Source organism: Giraffa tippelskirchi, chromosome 3, assembly GCF_054371585.1.
Source record: "Giraffa tippelskirchi isolate mGirTip1 chromosome 3, T2T-mGirTip1v1.2.pri, whole genome shotgun sequence".
In the NCBI taxonomy this organism is placed as follows: Eukaryota; Metazoa; Chordata; class Mammalia; order Artiodactyla; family Giraffidae; genus Giraffa; species Giraffa tippelskirchi.
In genome coordinates this window covers 122,693,013-122,717,372 of record NC_137277.1, presented here as the reverse complement: position 1 = coordinate 122,717,372, position 24,360 = coordinate 122,693,013, and the positions used below count along the sequence as shown (strand labels likewise).

Genomic DNA, 24,360 nt, shown 5'->3' with positions numbered 1-24,360 from the left:
GCAATTGGTGCTTGGTTTACTGTAAGTACCTACTGGTGAGCGGAAGCTTTGAAGGCAAAACATAAAACTATAACAGAATTCTTGGTTGAAGGATATTCTTATGAACACATTTTTGTAAAACTCAAGGCAGGATAAAATAAAAGGTCTTGCGAAATGACTGCTTGCCTGAGGTCTCTGTTTCTTCTTCAGCCCCAAGAAACCAACGTGAAATAACATTTTTACAGGCTATGATTAAAGATGCTCAGAAACAAACTTCTAACACTTGCATTTCCTACCTCCACCCCCCCCCCCGGCCACCTCTGATCGTAGTTAAACATGGAAAAACTACAGGTTTTTTTTTTTCTTTTTCTCACTATGGAGAATCTGGTAGTGTTATAGAAGATGTACACATATGGGACCTATTTACTTTTTATTGAATATTTAAATATTGGGCAGGACAGAGTTAATATAGCTGGCCCTCATCCATTCCTCTCCCATTACTGGGGATGAAAAGGTCAAGATACTCTCAGACAAAGAAAGAAACTATTGATGAATAACTCAGTATTGTAAACACGACAATAACTGAAACTCCTGGAAGATACACTGTTGTTTGCTAGGAGGAGCATCCTTGTTTATAGAATGTGCTCGTTGCAGATATCCCTACTTTAGGATTGTCCATGGTAAATCTATGAAGTTAAGGAGCATGGCTTCCTGAAAAATGTTACAAAAATCATTCAGCTATATGTCTGTAAAATGGAAATGTTTCATTACAGAGAGCTTATGTCTTACATGGGAAGAAAGGACCTGGTAGCTTCCCTTTGTGTCTCACACTTCTCCCTGCTTTGCCTGTTCCTGTTGATTGGTTGTACTCCTGAAATTATTCATAAAGCTTGATACTGGATGATGTTTTAGATCTGCATGCATCTGATTTGACAATATGATACACACATACACATTTAGCTACTGGATGCAATTATCTTTGAAACAGGCCTTTGAATTCCCCCCATAGGAGATATCAGGTATTTCAAGAGACAGAAAAGCAGAAAAATTAAAATAATAAAGATTTTGGAGGGGAGCAAGGAGCCCTAGAAGAGGAGTCGTGTCCGACTCTTAGCGACCCCATGGACTGAAGCCTACCAGGCTCCTCTGTCCATGGGATTTTCCAGACAAGAGTACTGGAGTGGGTTGCCATTGCCTTCTCCAAGAAAAGAAGTATCTAGAATGAATTCTCATCTTCAATGTAATCTAGCTATGTGACTTCTTGGGCTTGCGCTTAGTAGCTCAGTTGTGTCTGACTCCTTGTGGCCCCATGGGCTGTAGTTGGTCAGGCTCCTCTGTTCATGGAATTCTCCAGACAAGAATACCGGCATGGGTTGCCATACCCTTCTTCAGGGAATCTTCCCAACCCAGGGATCGATAACAGGTCTCCCGCATGGCAGGCAGGTTCTCTACCGTCTGAGCCACCACCAGGGAAGACCATTTTCCTATTTATAAGTTGAAGGGGTTGAGTTAAATGAATTCAGAAAACCCCTCTGATTCTAAAAGTTTGAGAATCTAAAATAAAAAGTAAGCAAAGTAATTTCATTACAGGAGAAAAATCAAGAAACGAGAAATGATGCAGTGATAAAGTCCTCCCTCTGGTGATCCCCTGGAGAAGGGAAAGGCTACCCACTCCAGTATTCTGGCCTAGAGAATTCTACAGATGTCCGTGGGGTCACAAAGAGTCGGACATGACTAAGCGACTTTCACTTCACTTCACTTCACTGGTGGTCACTACGTTCCAAAGGCGGCTCTCATTCAGCTATACTCCTCAGGGCCTTTGTATTAAGAGTTTCCAGGCTCTGTTAGTCTCTCTGATCCAGGGAGCACCCCTTCAATCCACTCTATTCTCCTATCATTTCGTACTTCTATTATGACAGAGTCTGACTTGTTTTAGAGTCATTTTTATCTCTTCATTAGATTCTATTTTCTAGAAGACAAGTAATGAGTTTTAATTATCTTTGTTCTGCTATTGTGTCTTTATGTTTTACGCAGAGAAGGTTCTCAGTGACTATTTCCAGAACTAAATGTACACAACAGTAGAGTGAAAAAACAATGAAGAATTTTATGTAGTGGCATTTTGCTTACTATGGGATGAGCTCAAGTTCTCAGTAGAGCTATGTTTTTTATTATTTTTCTGGCTAGGTAGAGAGGAGGAGAAATGATTTCAGTGAACAATTGTAGCAAATGAGATACTATAAGTGGAGGGTCTTGAAAAGGACAAAAATTGAAGTTTTGAATCCAATTTTAGCTATAAGAATACACTAATGAATACTTTTGAATATCTGGGCAACCTCGCTGTATTGAGTGTGAAAGGATTAAAGGATTTTAAAATTCTGAAAAGGGCTTTTCTGCTGAGGCAGCAGTGGATTGGTTGTGAGCTACGTCTTCTGCATATTAAGCACGACCCATTTGTCCCCTGCAGTGCAGTTGTAGAAAAAGGGGGCAATGTTTTCAGGAATACCATGAAGGGACCTGCTGCTTTTAAGGAACGAACACTTTCTTCCAAATCTCTTCTTTTCCACCTAGAAGGTAGTAGAGTGAATGGAGGGTTGTAGGGTGATGGTGAAGAAAAGGAAGGAAGATAAATTGGGCATCTTGGTGGACAGAGAAAAGAGATGGAGGAAAACATTGAGAGCCAAGGGGCATAATGGTCTAGAGAAATCTGATAGAGAGACCAGGGTTCTTTGTGATGCTGAGTAGGGTATATGGGGTGGAGTTGTTGGTTTCATTGACTTAGGTGTTCTGTTTTGCAGCTCAGAAAGAGAATGTGAGCAGGGACAGCTTCAACTCTATGATATGGAGCCAAAAATGATGTTCCATAAAGCCTTGGCAGCCAAATATGATTGAATGTCAGCTTCATCTGGACAGGTTTTATAAAAAAACACAGATTCTTGCAATCCTACAGAAAAACAAGTGAAAGATTTGAAATCACTCTTCATAGGAGAGGAATATGAATGGTCAACAAACACATGGAAAATTGTTTAATCTCACCAGGGCTCAGGGAGATGCAAATCAAAACATTTTTTGTTCAGCAAACTGGCAAAATCTTAAACGATTCATAGTATAAAATGTGTGGGGAAATGGCTACTCTTACACTATTAGTGGGTATATAAATTAGTAATGCTCATTTTGGACATTGTATTCTGGTACTACCTGTTATACTTTAAAATACACATAGACTTCAACCCAGCATTTCCATTCCTCTATATCCACCCTAGAATAATTTTCACACATGTTCACAAAGACGTAGACATAATTAATTTTTACTCTACCATTTTTGAGGGGAACACATTTATCATGGAAAATTTCAAACATGCAAAGTAAACAGTATAGTATCATGAACCCATGCACTTGTCACCCATCTAAGAATGTTATTTATTAATAGCTTTAAATAGTCTACATATCAAGTCATGGTAGAAAATTAAAGAGTGATGCATTCATACTTTGAATTTTGGAATGCTGCGTAGCAGTATAAAAAAGGTGAAAGGAGCTTTCTATAATGCTGTAAATGGGCTCCAAATCATATAGGCAGGTAAAAAAAGTGAGTTGCCAAATTATGCATGTAGTATGATATGGAAGGTTGAAGAGGTTCAGAGCACATGCCTAGAAGCCAGCCCTACCATTTAGTAGGCATGTGATTTAGCACATTACCTATGCTGCTTCTGCCTCAGTTTCCTCATCTGTAAAGGAAGGATGTATGATAATAATAGTATCTACCTCATAGGGTTATTGTATGAATGCTTGGCATGCATCAAGTACTAGACATTTTTTTTATTGGAATGTAATTGCTTAACAATGTTGTGTTAGTTTCTGCTGTATAACATAGTGAGTCAGCTATACATATACATATATCCTCTTCCTCCTGAGCCTCCCTTGCACCGCCCCCATCCCACCCCTCTATATCATCACAGAGCACTGAGCAGAACTCCCTCTGCTCTACAGCAGGTTCCCACTAGCAGTCTATTTTACACATGGTAGTGTATATACGTGAATGCTATTCAATGCTACTCTCTCAATTCATCCCACTTTTCCTCCTCCTCCCACCATCCATAATTCTGTTCTCTACATCTGCACTTCTATTCCTGCCCTGCAAATAGGATCATCAGTACCATGTTTCTACATTCCATAGATATGAGTTAATATATGACGTTTGTTTTGTATTTCTGACTTACTTCTCTCTGTATGACAGGCTCTAGGTTCATCTACATCACTTCAACTAACTCAATTTTTTTCCTTTTAATGGATAGGTAGTATTCCATTGCATATGTGTACCGCATCTTCTTTATCCACTCATCTGTTGATGGACATCTAGCCTGCCTCCCTGTCTTGGCTATTGTAAATAGTGCTGCAATTAACATTGGGGTATGTGTGAATAGACATATTTATTTGTGCAAAAATTAATTAAAGGAATTAAAACGCTATATTGTGTCTCTATAAATGTTTATGTAAAAAGATAGGAAAGAGTCTGAAATTATTTACACTCAACTGGTATTGGTGATTTTATCTTAGGAGTATAGAAACAGAGAAGACGGTAAAGGAGGCCATTTGTTTCATGCGTATTATTTGAAACTTTTACAATGAGAAGACATTTCTATTATAGTGCTTGGACAAATTAAACAACTCCCAGGCTCTGGCTTTGGTTATAAATAGTGATTTAAGTATTTCATATTTGGAAGTATATTGCAGTACATGCTCAGTTACTTTAGTTGTGTCTGACTCTTTGTGACCCTATGGACTGTAGCCTGCCAGGCTCCTCTATCCATGGGATTTGGGATTCTCCAGACATGAATACTGGAGTGGGTTGCTATGCCCTCCTCCAGGGGATCTTCTCGACCCAGAGATTGAATCTAGGTCTCCCACACTGCAACCGCATTCATTACTGCTGAGCCAACAGGGAAGCCCATATTGCAGTACATAGATCGGCAAAAGCAAAGAGCAGAGATAAATGGAAGATATAAGATTCACTACAGCAAAATAGCAGAAGCAGTTGAGACTGAAATTAGTCCATCTAGTCTAGTTAGAAATTAGACTGAAGTGGATGGTAAAAGGGCTCTGAGGAGCAGATAGTTACATATCTGGAGATATTAATGTAAATGGAGTTAGCAGGTCTTACAATATGACAAAAAAGGTCAGGATTATACTAAATTTTTGCATTTATTCATCACCTGTAGCTAGAATTGTTCATATCCATATTCATATCTTTCCTCACAACAAGGAAAGATGAGATTAGGTAAGAATATGCCTATGTAAAATATGGTAATTGTCCACACACACCACCCGACACAGCTAGAATATGCTCATTCTGTAAACTTGTACATAATTCTTATGACTCTTTTTAATTCTTTTGTTTTCACAGTCTGAGTTCAAAAATACACTAACAATAGAATAGTTTAAATAGAAACATGTAAACATGGGCAAACTAAGTCAACCTGCCAGTAAGAACTGTCTCTTCTGGATCTAATACCAGACAAGAAGTTACAAACTTGGGAATTAGAACTAGCTGTTCTTGACTTATTGTCACTTAGAGGGACTTCAATTATACTTGAAACTTCCTGAGGGCAGGCATCTTGTTTTTAAGTTTTTTTTCTCAGTTTCTAGAACAGGGTCGGGCACATAGAAGGTGCTTTTAACAGGTGTTTTTTTTATTTTTTATTTTTTTTATTTTTTTTTTTGGGCACCACAGTGCAATTTTAATGATCTCAGACAAGGGACAGAAGAGGGTGGAGAAAGTGAAAGTCCAGGTAGGAAGCCCAACAGCTCCTGGCTCACACCTCATTGCTTCCCAACAAATTAGCGGGCAGTTGAAGTGGGAGTTCTCAGCTCGTAGAGCGTACTAGTTGAAGGAAGGAAGGAAGTGTTAGTCGCTCAGCCGTGTCCAACTCTTTGCAACAAGTTGTCTCTGACTTTGCGACTCCATGGACTGTAGCCTGCCAGGCTCCTCTGTCCGTGGGATTCTCCAGGCAAGAATACTGGAGTGGGTTGCCATTCCCTTCTCCATAACAGGTGTTTATTGAATGAACAAAGGAGTGAATGAATGATGAGTTAAGGAAGTTTGCATCACTTCTCTTGAAATTCTCTAGAGATTCCTGCCTTGGTGGCTATAAGTCTTTCTAGTCCAAGAAACAGTGGACTGCTTATTTAGGATACATGATATTGCCCGTGTGTTCAGAAAGGTTACTTGATTATTTTCCCACCACTAATTTTACAAAGAGCTTTAGGAAGTTGAATAACCATTGTGCTTTCCTTTATTAATCATATTATAGTTCTTTCGGTCTTATCTCAAGCTGTGGACACCTTGAGGGCAGGGATTATTCTTCACACCCCTCCCTATGATTGATTATGACATGACATGCTTCCCTGGTGGTTTCAGCAGTAAAGAGTCCGTCTGCAATGCAGGAGACAAGGGTTTGATCCCTGGATCAGGAGGAACCCTTGGAGAAGGGAATGGCAACCCACTCCAGTATTCTTGCCTGGAAAATCCCACAGACAGAGGAGCCTGGTGGGCCACCGTCCATGGGGTTGCAAAGAGTTGGACACGACTGAGCAACTAACACTTTCACTTTTTTCCACTTCACTGCCATGACAGTAGATACTTGATAAATTTTGCTGAATGAATGAATATGGATAATTTTGATAAGTCTGATAGTTTTGATTTAGAGAATTTCTAAGAGTTTCCTATTCTCATAGTGTGTCTTCCTCTTCCTGTTGTACCTTCTACTGCAATTGGTCTCAGAGCTATATCAGAAAATTCATGATTCTCTCTGCACAGAGGCCATCAAGGCAGATGAGAATGGTGCAGTCCCACTGCTGTTGCTCCTCTCACAATGTTTGCTCTCTCGCTAAGACCTAATTAAACTGTGATGCCCCTGCATTCCTCTGAGGACTAAGCCGAGGGTGATTTTTCCAGGCCTCTAATCTCTTAAATTGCCTATGCGTCAAAATTCTCCCTGTGCCCATTAATGGTAACACCTTGAAATAACTGCAAGGTATGCCAGAGAGGGAATACACTTGCATGGAAAAACCCTTGCCTTTAGACGTGCAGCAAAACAGCTCTTAATACTGAAGAAACAAAACCTTTTCTGCTTCGCGAACCAGTGAAAATCTAATAAAAGTGTGTCTCCCCTGGGTACTTTACATCATTAGCATCCTGGCTTCACACTTCACTTTAACAAATAACTTATTTAAAAAGTTTCTCCAGGGAGAAGGAGCCAAAAATAACTTGGAAGGAAGCTTTACCTAGCAACCTGATAAGGCTTGTTTCCTACAGTTTCTGAAATTTAACTTCATGCAGCAAAGTCTTTGTGGTTTTTCTGTTTCAGATTTTGGCATGCACTGAAACTTCTTAATGGTTAACAAAAAAGGAAAAAAAATAATACTCACATGTGAGTAACACGTTACAGTTTTCATTATATAAAGCATCCATTATAATTGCTACTACCATAATGGATCACCTACTACATGCCAGGACATTCTGTTAACCACTCTGCAAATGTGCATAGAACTTACTTTGCCACAGTCCTATGCAGTAAGAGGTATTACAAATCAAATTTTACTAATGAAGAAACTGACATTTAGAGGGCTTATGTTATTTGCCCAGTCTTATAGGTAGTAAGTGGCTGAACCTGGGTTTGCTTGACCTTAAAACATACAAATATATTTCAGCTGGAGAGAATCTTAAAAGGTTAAGTGAAGGGCTCTTTCCCTCATTTGTTGTTCAGTCGCTCAGTCGTGCCCAACTTTCTGTGATATCCTGAACTGCAGCATCCCAGGCTCCCCTGTCTTCCACTATCTTCTGGAGTTTGCTCAAATTCACGTCCACTGAATTAGTGTTGCTATCTAACCATCTCATCCTCTGCTGCCCGCAATCCTCTGCTGCCTTCAATCTTTCCCAGCATCAGGGTCTCTTCCAATGAATTGGCTCTTCGCATCAGGTAGCCAAAGTATTGGAGCTTCAGCTTCAGTATCAGTCCTTTCAATGAACATTCAGGGTTGATTTCCTTTAGGATTGATTGGTTGGATCTCCTTGCAGTCCAAGGGACTCTCAAGAGTCTTCTCCAGCACTACAATTCAAAAGCATCAGTTCTTTGGCGCTCAGCCTTATTTACGGTCCACCTCTCACATCCATACATGACTACTGGAAAAATCAGCTTTGATTACAAAGACCTTTGTCAGTAAAGTGATGTCTCTGCTTTTTAATATACTGTCTAGGCTTGTTATAGCTTTCCTTTCAAGGAGCAAGCAGCTTTTAATTTCATAGCTGTAGTCACCATCTGCAGTGATTTTGGAGCCCAAGAAAATAAAATCTGCCACTGTTTCCACTTTTTCCCCTTCTGTTTGCTATGAAGTGATGGGACAAGATGCCATGATCTTAGTTTTTTGAATGCTGAGTTTTAAGCCAGCTTTTTCGCTCTCCTTTTTGACCTTCATCAAGAGGCTCTTTCATCCTCTCCATTTTCTGCCATTACAGTGCCATTTCCTTCTCCAGGGAATCTTCCCAACCAGAGACTGAATCGACATCCCTTGTGTCTCCTGCATTGGCAGGCAGATTCTTTACCACTGGGAAGCACCTTTCCCTTATCCCTGCATTTAATGTCATCAAGCTCTGACTATTGTAACTCCAATATACACATCAAATCAGTTGACCCTGTCTGCTGACCCCCGGCAGTCAAAGCCTCCACACAATCTCCCATTGGATGCTGTAAGTAGCTGTTCCTACTTCTTCTTTTGCAACCCCCCTCCCTCAATCCATTCCTATAGCAACCAGGCCATTGCAAAATGTAAAGGATTTTATATTTTGGACTACAATACTCTCTTGCTTAAAACATTTTAGCAATGCCCACTTTGCTTCACGTAAGGGCCATATAGAAGGCTCTTTAATGTCTGGCCCATGTTTACTTCTCCAACCTCATTGCAACCACTGTGCTCTAGGTGTCTTCTTTTAGTTTGTTAGACAGATCAGACTTTCCTACCTTTAAGCCTCTGGATATGCTGTTATCTGCTCTTAGAAGCCTTCCCTGCCCCCAACCTGGCTGCCTCCATTCTACCCTTTAGCTGGCCCTGAAGATTCTTCTTGTCACGGTCACCATTGGCCTCCACATTGCTAACAGTGATGCTGATACATATGGTACCTCTTCTTTTTGTTCATGCAGTAGATTTTCAGTTTCCCTACTCCATGTTGAGTTCCTTGAAATCAGGGGTTGTATCTTCAGTATGTCTTCATTTCCTAGCAGTCTAGCATAATGACTGGTTTATAGTAGGTGTCTAATAAATGCCTATAAATGAATGAAGGTGCAAGTTCAAACCTCTTGGGAAAGATTGTTACAGTAGTAACTCCAACTCCCACTAGTGTAGTGAACTGAAACTAGAAGGAATATCAAGAGACAGGGGTTCAAGTCTTGGCACTGGCAATAATTATCAAATTCTTCTGACCTTAGTTTCCTCATCTGCACCATATACATCACTGTATTTTTTACATCTCTCTCTTGTAAGATTAAAATATTTAATTGCTAAATCTGTATTTCTGAGTCCTTTAGCCACAAATTCCTTCTTGTGAGTTGCAAAAAAATCATTAAATGAGATTTAATTAAAAAAAAAACTGAAAAAAAAGCTTTTAGAGACTTTCCTGGACTTCTAGTAGTTAAGATTCTGCGCTTCCACTGCAGAGGGCATGGGTTCCCTCCCTGATTGGGAACTAAGATCCCTCATCCTCTGTGGTTTGGCCAAAAAGAAAAATAAATAAATAACAGGGGAATTTAAGGAAAAAAAGCTTTTAATTCTGAAAAATTTCAGACTTAATAGAAGTTGAGAGAAAAGTATACATATCCATGTACCCATCAATAGCTTAAACAATAGCTTATGTGCCCATGGCTAATCTTGTTTTATTTCTAGCCGTGTCCACTTCCCTAGGGCTTCCCTAGTGGCTCAGTGGTAAGGAATCTGCCTACCAGTGCAGGAGATGCAGGTTCCATCCCATTGTGAAGATCCCCTGGAGAAGGAAATGGTAACACACTCCACTGTTCTTGCCTGGGAAAATCCCACGGACAGAGGAGCCTGAAGGTCTACAGTCCATGGAGTCCCAAAGAATAGCAACTAAAAAACAACAACCCACCTCCTCCTCCAATTATTTGAAACGAATCCTGGACATGGTATGATTTCCTCTGTAAACGTTTCAGAGTGTATGAGATATAATGGCTAACAGGTAGCTGGCACTCCTACTCCTCAGTGGCTTAAAGGTGTTCATTAAACAGCATGTTGCTCTTCTCAGAAACCAGATAACTGGTATAATGGTTTTACTTGATGACTTACCCAAACTGCCTGAATTCTTTGAGAGGTAGGAGGTGAGGGATGGTGGATATTACAGCATCTAGCTCAGTGCCTTGCAATCGATTGAGAGGATGAATGAAAAAACAAGAACAAAGCCAATATGTTCTAGGTTTTTTCATAGAATCATACCCACATGAGTCTGGGGCCTTGTTCTTGCTTCTGTTCCTTTCCTGACTTCATTACTCTACAGGAGAATTTTAAATTTTGTTAAATCAGCTAGAGAACGAGGACTTGAGTTTGGTATAGGTTCTTTCTTCTCAGGAACAAAAAGTATTACAGAAGAAAAACTAAATGACTTCAGCCTCAGGAGACTTCGCCTAACCGGAAGAGGTACCTCCGAGGGCGGGGCTGCGCGGAGGCTCCGCCCCCGCCCGTTCTCGGCTCCCCTAGTCCCCCCCGCCCCGCCTTCCTGCTTTTCTTCCCGGCAGTCCTAGCGCTTACATCGGCGCTCCCCAAGATGGCGGCCGACAGTGAGGTGAGGTGTCTGCCCCCTATCTATCCCTGCCTCTGTTTAAGCTAGCTCCTCCGTGTCAGCGCCCGGGAGCTCAATCTCTTTTTTTCTTTCCACTTACGCAGCCCGAGTCTGAGGTATTTGAGATCACGGACTTCACCACTGCCTCGGAATGGGAAAGGTGAGTGAGTCGTATCATTGGTTACCAGCAGTTTGGGCCCCAGGTCCGCCCGGCTACTTCCTCAACCTTGACCACAAGTGACGCCACTTCTGCGCGAAAAGTAAGCCCCTTGGCTCCTCGGTCTTCGCCTCCTCCCATCTGTGGTCCACCGCAAGCCTCTTCCTCGTCTCGGGTCTGACAAGCCCCGGCCCGCCCCCATCTGTCAAACCCCGGAGACTTTGGCTCTCCGAAGTTTTGTTTTCTTTCCTTTTAGACCACTTTCATTAGACTTTTGGTCCTCTAGTTGTTGATCACCCGCCGAAACAGTTGCGGAGGTACCTTCCGTTCCTGTGTTAATTTCCGTGTGACTAATTCGTTTGTTATAGTAAGCAACAAACTTCGCAGCTGCTTTTTTCCCCCCTTTCCTTGTACATCCGTTTCAAGAGGAGGCCTTTCTTCTGAATCCTGGTGGTTATCCATCTGCCACACTCCCACCATCTCCATCTTGTCTTTTAGGGTAACCTTTCGAAACAGTTTGTGTATGGCTTTGGAACGCTTAATTGTTCCATTTCAGTGGGTAATGTGACCCAGGCTTCCTTTGCCATCGAAACTCCAAATTCCTGTACCATCAAACTCCAATTGAACAGCTGAGTAAAATTGTTGGATCACTGAAATTAGTTGAATGCCAAGTTTGTGGAGGAGTGATAGCTTAGGTCGAGATTTTATCAGTTCGTTGTCCAGTAGGCCCTTCAGGTTTTTTGAGTACTGAGGTCAGTAGTTAGCTTGTTGGAATATTTTATAATCTTTCTGATTGGGAGAGGAAATCCATCTGGTTGTGAATGTCATGTCATTAAATGGCATAGAAAAGATCCCTGCTGGGATGCTAGTTTGACCTGTGGTCCCTGCCCCACCCCTACCTCCCCCCAAAAGATAAGACATAACCACCCAGGCAAGGCTTTATTGAGTAGGTACTATGTGGTCAGAACTATACTAACAGGAAGGAACAAAATCAAAACAAATCCTTTGATCTCTGTGTTAAAAAAACGAAACAGCAAATAGTTATGTTAGTATAAGGATGGTAATTTTGGATTGTAATTGTTTGAGGTGTTTTCATAGAAAAGACAGGAAATGTGCCAGGCCTGGAAAGTGGAAAACAACTGGTTAAATATGAGAGGGTCCTGACAGGAGCAGCTGCTAAGTCGCTTCACTCGTGTCCGACTCTGTGCAATCCCATAGATGGCAGCCCAGCAGGCTCCCCCGTCCTTGGGATTCTCCAGGCAAGAACACTGTAGTGGGTTGCCGTTTCCTTCTCCATGACAGGAGCAGAGACAGGTGAAAACCTTTTGAGATTTAATGAAATGTCTTGAGTGAAGGCTGTTGAAGGAAAATAAATAAGATTATTAAGATAAAACCAGGTTATAGACAGCCTCCAAAGCTAAGTAAAGCATTGTAAATTTGCTGCTTTAAGACCAGAGATTGTCAAACTTCAGTGTACATCAGAATCATAGTTTATAATTCTGTATGTCTGAGGTGGATTCAAAATTTTTCATTTCTGAGAAGATCCCAGGTGCTGCTGCTGGGTCAAGAGACCACGCTTTAGAGCCATTACAGAGCAGTAGCGAGAGACCCTTGATTTTGTGTTATGAGAGTTGTTTTGCCAAGATGAGGTGAAATGAAGGCAAGTGAGTTACTATTTTGGTTAGGTTGGTGATTAGGAAAGTGGAGAGAAAGGGTAGGAGGGAAGATTGTAAGACATTTCAGAGAAGTAGAAGATAAACTTGATGAAATGTAGGAGTAAAAAAAATCAAACATGAAACTGCAGTTTCTTGCCTAAGAGAGTGAAGATAAAGTGGCAAAGAGAGAACAATATAGTTTTAGACCTGTTGAATTTGAAATAATAACTTAATGTCTTAAAGGTAGTTAGAAAATGTAGTAGTTTGAATTTTGAGAGTGAATTGAGGAAACATTAGAGTATTTAATGGATAAATGATCACTTTCCACTAGCTAAATATTTAATATATCCTCAGGTAAAATATTAAATCCTTCTAACTCCTTATTTGGAGGTAATTGTTAACAGAGTTTTGAAAACTACCTCAAAGTAGGAAATTTGATTTTTGGCTTTATGCTCTTGTTTATAGAATGAAACTAGTGTTTTACAGTTTGTAGGAAAATGGTAAGACTTTGGAGTCTTTTAAACCTTGAGTTTAATGTTTGAATGAAATTTCTTGTCAGTATGTTATGAGCCATATGGACAATTTATAGAAACCAATAACTCCTTTTATTATTTGTCCATTGAAAAATATTGAGTGAACATATATCAAGCACAATGCAGGGCATAAGGATGTGGTGGTCAGTGAAAACAGATGGTTCCTGCTGTTGCTGAACATATAAATTAATGGAAAAGAAGGATGTGAATAAATAATGATACAAGTGAGTCTGTAGTTACAGTTTAAATGAGAGCTGAGAAGAGAAACATTTTTTAAGAGCATGTAACAAAAGAACCTAATATTGAGGAGTAAGAGGAAGTGGTCCTTCAGGTGAGATCTAGAGAGCTTTCAGGGGTAGTTACTACATTTTTCTAGTCAAATCTCAGTACTTACAGAATAGGCTCCAATTTTGTCTGTTTTAGTACTGATAGTATTGCTAATATAGTGAATATTTTAAGATGTTCCTTCTTTTACTGTGAAATTAAAATGTGAAGTCCCTTCAGTCGAGTCTGACTCTTTGTGATACTATGGACCGTAGCCTTCCAGGCTCCTCTGTCCATGAGATTCCCCAGGCAAGAATACTGGAGTGGGTTACCATTTGCTTCTCTAGCAGATCTTCCCGACCAAGAGATAGAACCCGAATCTCTTAAGTCATCCTGCATTGGCAAGTGGGTTCTTTACTACTAGCACCAACCTGGGAAGCCCTTTTATTAAAATGAGATGAAGTGAAAGTCGCACAGTCGTGTCCAACTCTTTGCAACCCCATGGGCTATACAGTCCATGGAATTCTCCAGGCCAGAATACTGGAGTAGGTAGCCTTTCCCTTCTCCAGGGGATCTTCCCAAGCTAGGGATCGAACCCAGGTCTCCCACATTGCAGGCGGATTCTTTACCAGCTGAGCCACAGGGAAGCCCGAGAATACTGGAGTGGGTAGCCTGTCCCTTCTCTAGTGGATGTTCCTGACCCAGGAATCGAACTTTACCAACTGAGCTATCAGGGAAGCCCTGATATTTATTAAAATACTTCATTATAAAAGAAAAAGAAAAATCACCTGTAATTCTACCACCAGGAGATAGCTACTATTAATATTTTGAGAAAATTCCATGTAATCTGTGTGTGTTACAAACTTGTGTTAAACTATATTCATACTTATATCTGTAGCTTCATTTTTTCATTTAACATACGGACTTTTTCTTATATCCTCAAGCAGGCTTCAAAACATGATTTTTAATGGGTGCATATGGGTCCATTGAGTAGATATGTCATTAATTTACAACTTTTTGCAGCAGTTGGACCTAAGATAGTTTCCAGTTTTTTACCTTTATAAATGTAATGTATATTTCACATACAGATTTTCACTCACATGCACATACATTAAAATTTTTGTTTTGTTTTTTAAACATATTTACTTATTTCTAGAGCACTAATTTTAGTACTCTGGCAATAATATGTAAGTGTTTTAGGAGAGCAGTGTTGCTGTTAGATTGCATCATACATATATAGTATAAGTAGTCAGCTTCTTGGTGGGTTGGGCTTCCGTGGTGGCTCAGATGGTAAAGAATCTGCCTGCAGTGCAAGAGACCTGGGTTGGATCCCTGGGTTGGGAAGATCCCCTGGAGGAGGGCATGGCAACCTACTCCAGTATTCTTACCTGAAGAATCCCCATGGACAGAGGAGCCTGGCAGGCTACAGTCCATGGGGTCACAAAGAATTGGACACAACTGAGCGACTAAGCTGAAAGTGTCCTTTTATATATATTGAACACTACTACTGAGATTTGACAGTGTTCATTTGCTGATATAGAGCTTATTGCTAGTCAGAATTCATTCTGTTTGATAGGTCTGCTTGATCATTAAAGTTCAGACAGTGAATAGTTTAGTTTAAAATCCCTTAAAGCTGACAAATCTACTTTGTTTCTTGCCAGGTGTCCATTAAAACTTGTTTTATTTTAATGAGCAAAGTTCCCAAATAATGTTTTTTTGGAGAAGTGGAAGGCAAATCAGAGAATTCATCAGTATCTTTGTTGCTGCTGCTGCTGCTGCTAAGTCGCTTCAGTCGTGTCCGACTCTGTGCGACCCCATAGACAGCAGCCCACCAGGCTCCCCCGGCCCTGGGATTCTCCAGGCAAGAGTACTGCAGTGGGGTGCCATTGCCTTCTCCGATCAGTATCTTTAAAGAAAGTTAATTTAAAGAGATAAGTTATTTGGAGCATAGTGAAGAGATTATTGGTTTCAGAATTATCTTTATGTGTGTATATGTGTGTGTGCTCAGTTGTGTCTGACTCTTTGTGACCCCATGGACTGTAGCCCTCCTGGCTCCTCTGTCCATGGAATTTTCCAGGCACGAATACTGGAGTGGATTGCCATTTTCTACTCCAGGGAATCCTCCTTACTCATGGATTGAACCCTTGTCTCTTATGTCTCCTGCATTGGAAGGTGGGTTCTTTACCACAAGTGCCACCTAGGAAGCCTGTGTGTGCGTGCTAAGTCGCTTCAGTAGTGTCCGACTGCGACCCTATGGACTGAAGGCTGCCAGGCTCCTCTGTCCATGGCAGGCAATACTGGAGTTGGTTGCCATGCCCTCCTCCAGGGGATCTTCCTGACCCAGCTGTTGAACCTGTGTCTCTCTTATGTCTCCTGAATTGGCAGGCGGGTTCTTTACCACTAGCACCACTTGGGAAGCCCAGTTATCCTTAATAGTATCATTTTAGTCTGTCAATTTTTACTTGTGTCCCAGGTTTACTATTTTCATTTCAATATGGGGAGATTTGTTTTTATTTTATATTTTATAGAAACCAGAATGGCATTGGGTAGGCAGTAGATTTTAAAAAAAGAAAAAAAATGTAAGATTTTAAAAAATTTTAGAAAAAATCTAAGACTTTAAAAAAATCTAAAAAGAATTAAAATCCAAGAATTCTTGGGCTAAAGATTACTTTTTTGTTTTTTGTTCCACATTGATAAATTTACAATAACAATACTAAACTTTACAAGCCTTCTGTTAAAAGTGTTAAAATATTTAAAAAAAAAACACCTTAAAGAAATTGTATAACAATAGGAAAAAAATGTGATTACATAGTTTGAAAGTTTTTTCCTCCTTCCTAGGTTTATTTCCAAAGTTGAAGAAGTCTTGAATGATTGGAAATTGTTTGGAAACTCTTTGGGAAAGCCACTTGAAAAGGTCAGATCTATTTGCTGGTGTCTCTAAATGAGTATTTGCTTTGAAACTTTTATTTTTAAGTCTTTTGCTGCATTTGGTACATTTAAAATAAATATTCTAAAAATTATGTATAATTTATGGATATAAAATGGCATCTGGAAGAACTTGGATTTGAATCTGTGGCAATTAATATTTGTAAGGTATTTGTGAACTGTTTTTTAATAATAAAATTTTATATGTATAATGTTCTTTGTGAGTAATTTTATTTCTGCTTCTGATGATTACTTTTCTCGTGCTTTCTCCCTTAGAATGTTTGAAAATCCTAATCCAAGATAATGATGGTTTTGCTTATAAACCATGCTCCAAATGTTTACTGAAGCACATACTCTGAGAACAAATGTTGATTTCCTGTATTTCATGGGAGGGAACTAAAAACTTGGTCTTGGGCTTGTATAGGTGCTTTGTTAGACAAATTCTTTTCAAATAATCTTTGTTTTTGTTAAAAATCTATTCTTAACTGCACTTTAGCTATTTTTAAGGAACTCTGAATTTTCATATTTGCTGGAGATTTTTAGCTTTATGGTGGTTTAACAGAATTCGAGATTTTCAAAGCATTGTGACTTTTTTCTTTATCCATATGAGTAAGAGCAGAAAAAATACTATATATAGAAATCACATCACTTCATACAGTGAAATATATAGATTAAATTGACTTACTGTTTTAAAATATTGTATGATTGCATTTTTGAATAAAGAGGAGATGTGAAGTTTTTAAACACAGATCTATTCCACTTGAAATGAAGACATACATACCGATAAGGTTAAAGGCAAAACACAATGGATATAACTGAGGTGGGAAATAATTTGTACTATCAAAAAGAGAGCTAAACTGTGTATTTGTGAGCTCTGATATTATATTTCTTAAATATTTGATTTACACATATTCACTGGGTATCCTTTATGTGCCATATCTGAAGAAATAGTCAATAGGATAAGATCCTTATTTGCCATTGCAAATGAATTCTCATAAGAGAGAGGTAATAAATAAGATTAAAATTCTAGATGCTAAGTTCAATATTGGGGTTTAAGTTAGGAAATGTATTCAGTGTAGGTAGCATATTGCTATCAGATAGTATGGGTGAAAGGAGGGTTAGCTCTTTCCAATCCTTTTCTCCCTACAGGTAGTAATAAATAAATCAATCATGGAAAATCTGAACAGATTTCAAGGTGAGCTGTGCTGTGATGAATAAGATTAAAGAAAGTGTAAGGGATGGATTATTCAGCATAAAGAAAATTGAGAAATAAGAAGTAAGATTGTAATTTATGTCAAGAACAGTTGATTACTAGTTTTCTTCTTCCACTGAGAAGGAATTAAGTTATTTTTTAAATACCTTTGATTATGGAAAGTTTCAAGCATATATAAGGTAAACAAAAATAGTATAATGAACCCTTATGTGCCTGTTACTCAGGTTCAGCAGTTCTTCAATTTCTTATTTCAGTATTATCTGTCTACCCCTCTTACTACTAGATTTTTAAAAAATAGTTGTTTTAAATAAAATATACATAATACACAAAACTGCTTATTTTGATAAATGTTTACATCATGTAAGAGTCTTCACTCAAGATACTGGACATTTTTGTCATCCCAGAAATGTCCATAGTGAACCTTTCCACTTGATGCCCATGTTCCTCACTCATGCTGCCCCCATGCCCCCTGCCCTGCCAAGGCATCTGCTGTTCTTTTCCTTTTTTCTTTTAAACCATAGATTACTTTGCCTACTCTACAACTGGATATACATGTTATCATACAGTACCATACTCTTTCTGCTGGCTTGTTTTACATAGTATTTGAGATTATTGTAGGTTGTTGGATGTATCATTAGTTTTATTGCTAAATAGTGGTCTGCTGTATGAATATACCACAGTGCATCACTTGTTGACAGATGTGTTCACTGTTATGAATAAAGGAGACCATTCTTTTTTTTTTTTTAATAAATTTATTTATTTTAGTTGGGGGCTAATTACTTTACAATATTATAGTGATTTTTGCCATACATTGACATGAATCAGCCATGGGTTTACATGTGTTCCCCATCCTGAACCCCCCTCCCCCCTCCCTCCCCATCCCATCCCTCTGGGTCATCCCATTGCCCCAGCCCTGAGCCCTTGTCTCATGCATCGAACCTGGAATGGTGTTCTGTTTCACATATGATAATATACATGTTTCAATGCTATTCTCCCAGAACGTCCCACCCTCACCTTCTCCCTCAAAGTCCATAAGACTGTTCTATGCATCTGTGTCTCTTATTCTGTCTCGCATATAGGGTTATTGTTACCATGTTTCAAATTCCATATATATGCATTAGTATACTGTATTGGTGTTTTTCTTTCTGGCTTACTTCACTCTGTATAATGGGCTCCAGTTTCATCCATCTCAATAGAACTGATTCAAATGTATTCTTTTTAATGGCTGAGTAATATTCCATTGTGTATATGTACCACAGCTTCCTTATCCATTCATCTGCTGATGGACATCTAGGTTGCTTCCATGTCCTGGCTATTGTAAACAGTGCTGCAGTGAACATTGGGGTGTACGTGTCTCTTTCAATTCTGGTGTCCTCAGTGTGTATGCCCAGCAGTGGGATTGCTGGGTCATATGGCAGTTCTATTCCCAGTTTTTTAAGGAATCTCCACACTGTAAGGAGACCATTCTTACGTGAGGCCTTTTGTAGACATAAGTTTTTACTTCTCTTGGGTAAATATCTCGGAGTAGAATTACTGGGTCCTAGGCTAAGTGTATACTTAACTTTATGAGAAACTGCTAGAGCTGTTGTAACATTTTACCTAACCACCAGCAATATATGAGAGTTTGGGTAATTTCATATTTTCACCAACAATTGCTTATTTTCAGTCTTGTAAATTTTAGTCTTCCTAATGGGTATAGAAAATGGCAACCCACTCCAGGATTCTTTCCTGAAAATTCCATGGACAGAGGAGCCTGATGTGCTACAATCCATGGGATCATAAAGAGTTGGACACCACTGAGTGACTGAGCACATACATATATGCACAATTGTTTTGTAGTTTGTGGAATTAATTTGTATTTCTCTTTCTTGTTTTAATTTTGTATTTTGTGATGAATATTGGTACTGACCTTTTTTTTCATGTGCTTATTAGCCATTTGTGTGTCATTTTTGGTGAAATGTCTGTTCAAGTTTTTTGTCTGTATTTAATTTATTTACTTTTGGCTGAGGAAGACATGCTCCAGAGCACATGGGCTCTGTAGTTCTGGCCTGTGGGCTTAGTAGCTGCCCTGCAGCATGTGGGATCATAGTTCCCTGACCAGGGACTGAACCCCTGTTCCCTGCATTGGAAGGTGGACTCTTATCCACTGGACCACCAGGGAAGTCCCCCTGCCCATATTTTAATTGGGTCTTTATCGAATTGTAGGAATCTTTTATGTATTCTGCTTTTAAGTCTTCACAGATTGTTTTGCTAAGTTGTAAAGATACTATGTTTTCTTCTAGAATTTAGCATGTTAGCTTTTTATTTAGGTCTCTGACCCATTGTGAACTAAGGATGTGTGTGGTGAGGTGGGAATCACAGTTCAATTTTTACACACGGCTATCTTATTCTAGGACCTTCTGTTGAAAACACCTCTTTCTCCATTTAATTGCATTGATGCCTTTGTCAGTCAGTTGACCTGGAGTTTACCTTCTAGAATCTGTATTCTGTTTCATTTATCTGTTGGAAAATCCTGATTGTCAGTAGCACATTGTACTGACATCAGTACTTTTATTTTCTTCGGCTCCAGAATCACCGTGGATGGTGGCTGAAGCCATGAAACTAAAAGACGCTTGCTCCTTGGGAGAAAAGCAGTGACAAACCTAGATAGCATATTAAAAAGCAGAGACATCACTTTGCCTACAAAGGTCCATATAGTTGAAGCTATGGTTTTTCTGTAGTCATGTATGGATAGTCATGTATGGATATGAGAGCTGAACAATAAAAAAGGTTGAACGCCGAAGAACTGATGCCTTCGAACTGTGGTGTTGGAAAAGACTCTCGAGAGTCCCTTGGACAGCAAGGAGATCAAATCAGTCAATCCTAAAGGAAATCAACCCTGAGTGTTCACTGGAAGGCATGATGCTGAAGCTCCAGTACTTTGGCTACCTGATGCAAAGAGCTGATTCATTGGAAAAGACCCTGATGCTGGGAAAGAGTGAAGGCAGGAGGAGAAGGGGGCAACAGAGGATGAGATGGTTGGATGGCATCACCAACTCAATGGACATGAGTTTGAGCAAACTCTAGGAAATGGTGACGGACAGGGAAGGCTTGAGTACTGCATCTTCGGGTTCGCAAAGAGTCGGACACGACTGAGTGACTGAACAACAAACCACGTTGTCTTGGCTATTGTAGTTTAGGGGTTCGTAACTTTGGCACTGTTGAAATTTTGGGCCAGGTTGTTGTGGGGCTGTATTGTGTACTGTAGAATTTTATTAGTATCTCTGGCCTCTACCTAGTAGATTTCAGTAGCACCCTCCCAGTGGTGAAAACCAAAAATGTATCTGGTGGTAGTTTAGTCACTAAGTTGTGCCTGACTCTTGTGACCCCTTGGACTGTAGCCCACCAGGCTCCTCTGTCCATGGGATTTCCCAGGCAAGAATACTAGAATGGGTTGCCCTTTCCTTCTCCGGGAGATCTTTCTGACCCAGGGGTTGAACCTGTGTCTCCTGCATTGCAAGCGAATTCTTTACCACTGAGCCATCAAATGTCCCCTGAGGTGCAAAATTGCCTCCAACTGAGAACCACTGAATAGTGTTAGAATAAGTCCTAAATTTAGTGAATGCAGATTTTCTAGCTTTTGTTGTTTTCCCAGATTGTTTTGCGTATTCTAGGACCTTATGTTTCCAGTATGAATTTTAGAATAAGTTTGTCAGTTTATATAAAAAGGATTATGATTGTGCTGGGCCTATGATTGGAATTGTGTTGACTTTATAGATTTCTTTGAGAAGTAACTTTTTGGCAGTCTTGAAGCTTGACATCTCTTCACGTCATCTTAAGTCATCTTCATCTCAGCAATATTTTGTAGTTTTTGGTGAGGGCTTGCATATGTTTTGTTAGTTTATTGCTAGATATTTTATATGATGCAGTTGTAAGTGGAATTATGTTTTTGATTTTATTTTTCATTTGTTTTCTAGAACATTTGTAGTTGTTGCGCTTAGTCACTAAATCCTGTCTGACTCTTTGTGACCCCATGGACTGTAGCCCACTGGGCTCCTCTGTCCATGAGATTTCCTTGGCAAGAATACTGGAGTGAGTTTTGATTTTCTTCTCCAGGGGATCTTCCCCACCCAGGGGTCAAACCTGTGTCTCCTGCTTGGCAGTGGATTCTTTACTACTGAGCTACCTGGGAAGCCCTTGATTCTTCCTGGACGTACAACAATTTTGTATATTAATTTTGTGTTTTGATATGGTTAAATGTAAAGATTCATAATCTTTTTGTTAATTTGTTCTCATTTTCTACATTCATAGTCATGTTGTTTGCAAATAGGGACAGTTTACTTCTTTTTCAATTTTTGTACCTTTCATTTCTTATTTTTATTGCAGTAACCAGGACGCTTAATAAAATTTTGAATAGAATTGTTGAGAGTAGGCATCATTGCCTTTTCCCCAATTTTAGCAGTGAAACATCCAGTGTTTTAACACTAAGAGTTTGAGGTTTTTCATCAGTTCAGTTGCTCAGTCGTGTCTGACTCTTTGCAACCCCATGGACTGTAGCACGCCAGGCCTCCCTGTCCATCACCAACTCCTGAAGCTTGCTCAGACTCATGTCCGTCGAGTCAGTGATGCCATCAACCATCTCATCCTCTGCCGTCCTCTTCTCCTCCTGCCTTCACTCTTTCCCCAGCATTAGTCTTTTCCAATGAGTCAGTTCTTTACAAACTCCAAAGTGTTGGAGTTTCAGCTTCAGCATCAGTCCTTCCAATGAATATTCTGGACGATTTCCTTTAGGATGGACTGGTTGGATCTCCTTGCAGTCTAAGGGACTCTCAAGAGTCTTCTCCAACACCACAGTTCAAAAGCATCAATTCTTTGGTGCTCAGCTTTCTTCATAGTCCAACTCTCACATCCATACGTGACTGCTGGAAAAACTATAGCTTGGACTAGACGGACCTTTGTTGGCAAAGTAATGTCTCTGCTTTTTAATATGCTGTCTAGGTTGGTTAGAGCTTTTCTTCCAAGGAGCAAGAGTCTTTTAATTTTATGGCTGCAGTCACCATCTGCAGTGATTTTGGAGCCCAAGAAAATAAAGTCTGTCACGTTTCCATTGTTTCCCCATCTATTTGCCATGAAGTGATGGGACCGGATGCCATGATATTAGTTTTTTGAGTATTGAGTTTTAACCAGCTTTTTCACTCTCCTCTTTCACTTTCATCAAGAGGCTCTTTAGTTCTTCTTTGCTTTCTGCCATAAGGGTGGTGTCATCTGCATATCTGAGATTATTGATATTTCTCCTGGCAATCTTGATTCCAGCTTGTGCTTCATCCAACATGATATTTCACATGATGTACTCTGCATATTTCACATATCTGTACATTTCACATGATATACTCTCTGTTTACTCCTTGGAAGAAAAGTTATGACCAACCTAGACAACATATTAAAAAGCAGAGACATTACTTTGCCAACAAAGGTCTGTCTAGTCAAGGCTATGGTTTTTCCAGTAGTCATGTATGGATGTGAGAGTTGGACTATAAAGAAAGCTGAGCACCAAAGAATTGATGCTTTTGAACTGTGGTGTTGGAGAAGACTCTTGAGAGTCCCTTGGACTGCAAGGAGATCCATCCAGTCCATCCTAAAGGAAATCAGTCCTGAGTATTCGTTGGAAGGACTGATGTTGAAGCTGAAGCTCCAGTAGTTTGGCCACCTGATGAGAAGACCTGACTCACTGGAAAAGACCCTGATGCTGGGAAAGGTTGAAGGTGGGAGGAGAAGGGGACGGCATAGAATGAGATGGTTGGATGGCATCACCAACTCAATGGACGTGAGTTTGAGTAAACTCCGAGAGTTGGTGATGAACAAGGAGGCCTGGCGTGTTGCAGTCCATGGGGTTGCAGGAGTCGGACATGACTGAGCAACTGAACTGAACTCTGCATGTAATTTAAATAAGCAGGGTGACAATATGCAGCCTTGACATACGCCTTTCCCAATTTGGAACCAGTCTGTTGTTCCATGTCCAGTTCTAACTGTTGCTTCTTGACCTGCATACAGATATCTCAGGAGGTAGGTCAGGTGGTCTAGTATTCCTACCTTTCTAAGAGTTTTCCACAGTTTGTTGTGATCTACACAGTCAAAGGCTTTGGCGTAGTCAATAAAGCAGAAGTAGATGTTTTTCTGGAACTCTATTGCTTTTTCCATAATCCAGCGGATGTTGGCAATTTGATCTCTGGTTCCTCTGCCTTTTCTAAATCCAGCCTGAACATCTAGACGTTCACAGTTCACATGCTGTTGAAGCCTGGCTTGGAGAATTTTGAGCATTACTTCATTAGTGTGTGAGATGAGTGCAACTGGGCAGTAGTTTGAGCATTCTTGGCATTGCCTTTCTTTGGGATTGGAATGAAAACTGACCTCTTCCAGTCCTGTGGCCACTGCTGAGTTTTCCAAATTTCCTGACATATTTAGTGCAGCACTTTCACAGCATCATCTTTTAAGATTTGAAATAGCTCAGCTGGAATTCCATCACCTCCACTAGCTTTGTTCCTAGTGCTGTTTCCTAAGGCCGACTTGACTTCGCATTCCAGGATGTCTGGCTCTAGGTGAGTGATCACACCATTGTGATTATCTGGGTCATGAAGATCTTTTTTGTATATAGTTCTTCTGTGTATTCTTGCCACTTCTTCTTAATATCTTCTGTTTCTGTTAGGTCCATACCATTTCTGTCCTTTATTGTGCCCATCTTTGCATGAAATGTTCCCTTGGTATCTCTAATTTTCTTGAAGAGATCTCTGATCTTTCCCATTCTATTGTTTTCCTCTATT

General features: G+C 39.9%; 2 protein-coding genes across 21 annotated transcripts in view; one reads left to right on the top strand and one right to left on the bottom strand.

The window, feature by feature from the left end:
* Window positions 1-10,667, bottom strand: part of MAP3K19 (mitogen-activated protein kinase kinase kinase 19) — a 73,087-nt gene extending 62,420 nt beyond the window's left edge. Inside the window, exon 1 of the mRNA XM_081579124.1 lies at window positions 10,327-10,667. The gene's annotated coding sequence lies outside the window, so the exon portion shown is untranslated. The remainder of the gene's footprint in view (window positions 1-10,326) is intronic.
* A 121-nt stretch (window positions 10,668-10,788) lies between these two features.
* The window catches only part of RAB3GAP1 (RAB3 GTPase activating protein catalytic subunit 1), a 140,188-nt gene continuing 126,616 nt past the window's right edge, over window positions 10,789-24,360 (top strand). For 11 of the 20 annotated variants that reach the window (XR_014079278.1, XR_014079277.1, XR_014079276.1 and 8 more), the window contains exons 1-3: window positions 10,789-10,819; window positions 10,921-10,976; window positions 16,264-16,339. Coding sequence is in view for 7 of the 20 variants with exons in the window: in XM_081579219.1 (XP_081435345.1) it covers window positions 10,802-10,819; window positions 10,921-10,976; window positions 16,264-16,339 (150 nt within the window). In the remaining 13 variants the exon portion in view is untranslated. Of the gene's footprint in view, window positions 10,820-10,920; window positions 11,077-11,527; window positions 11,726-16,263; window positions 16,340-24,360 lie in introns of those variants that run through there. The other 9 variants (XR_014079280.1, XM_081579223.1, XM_081579222.1 and 6 more) reach the window with 2 other exon arrangements.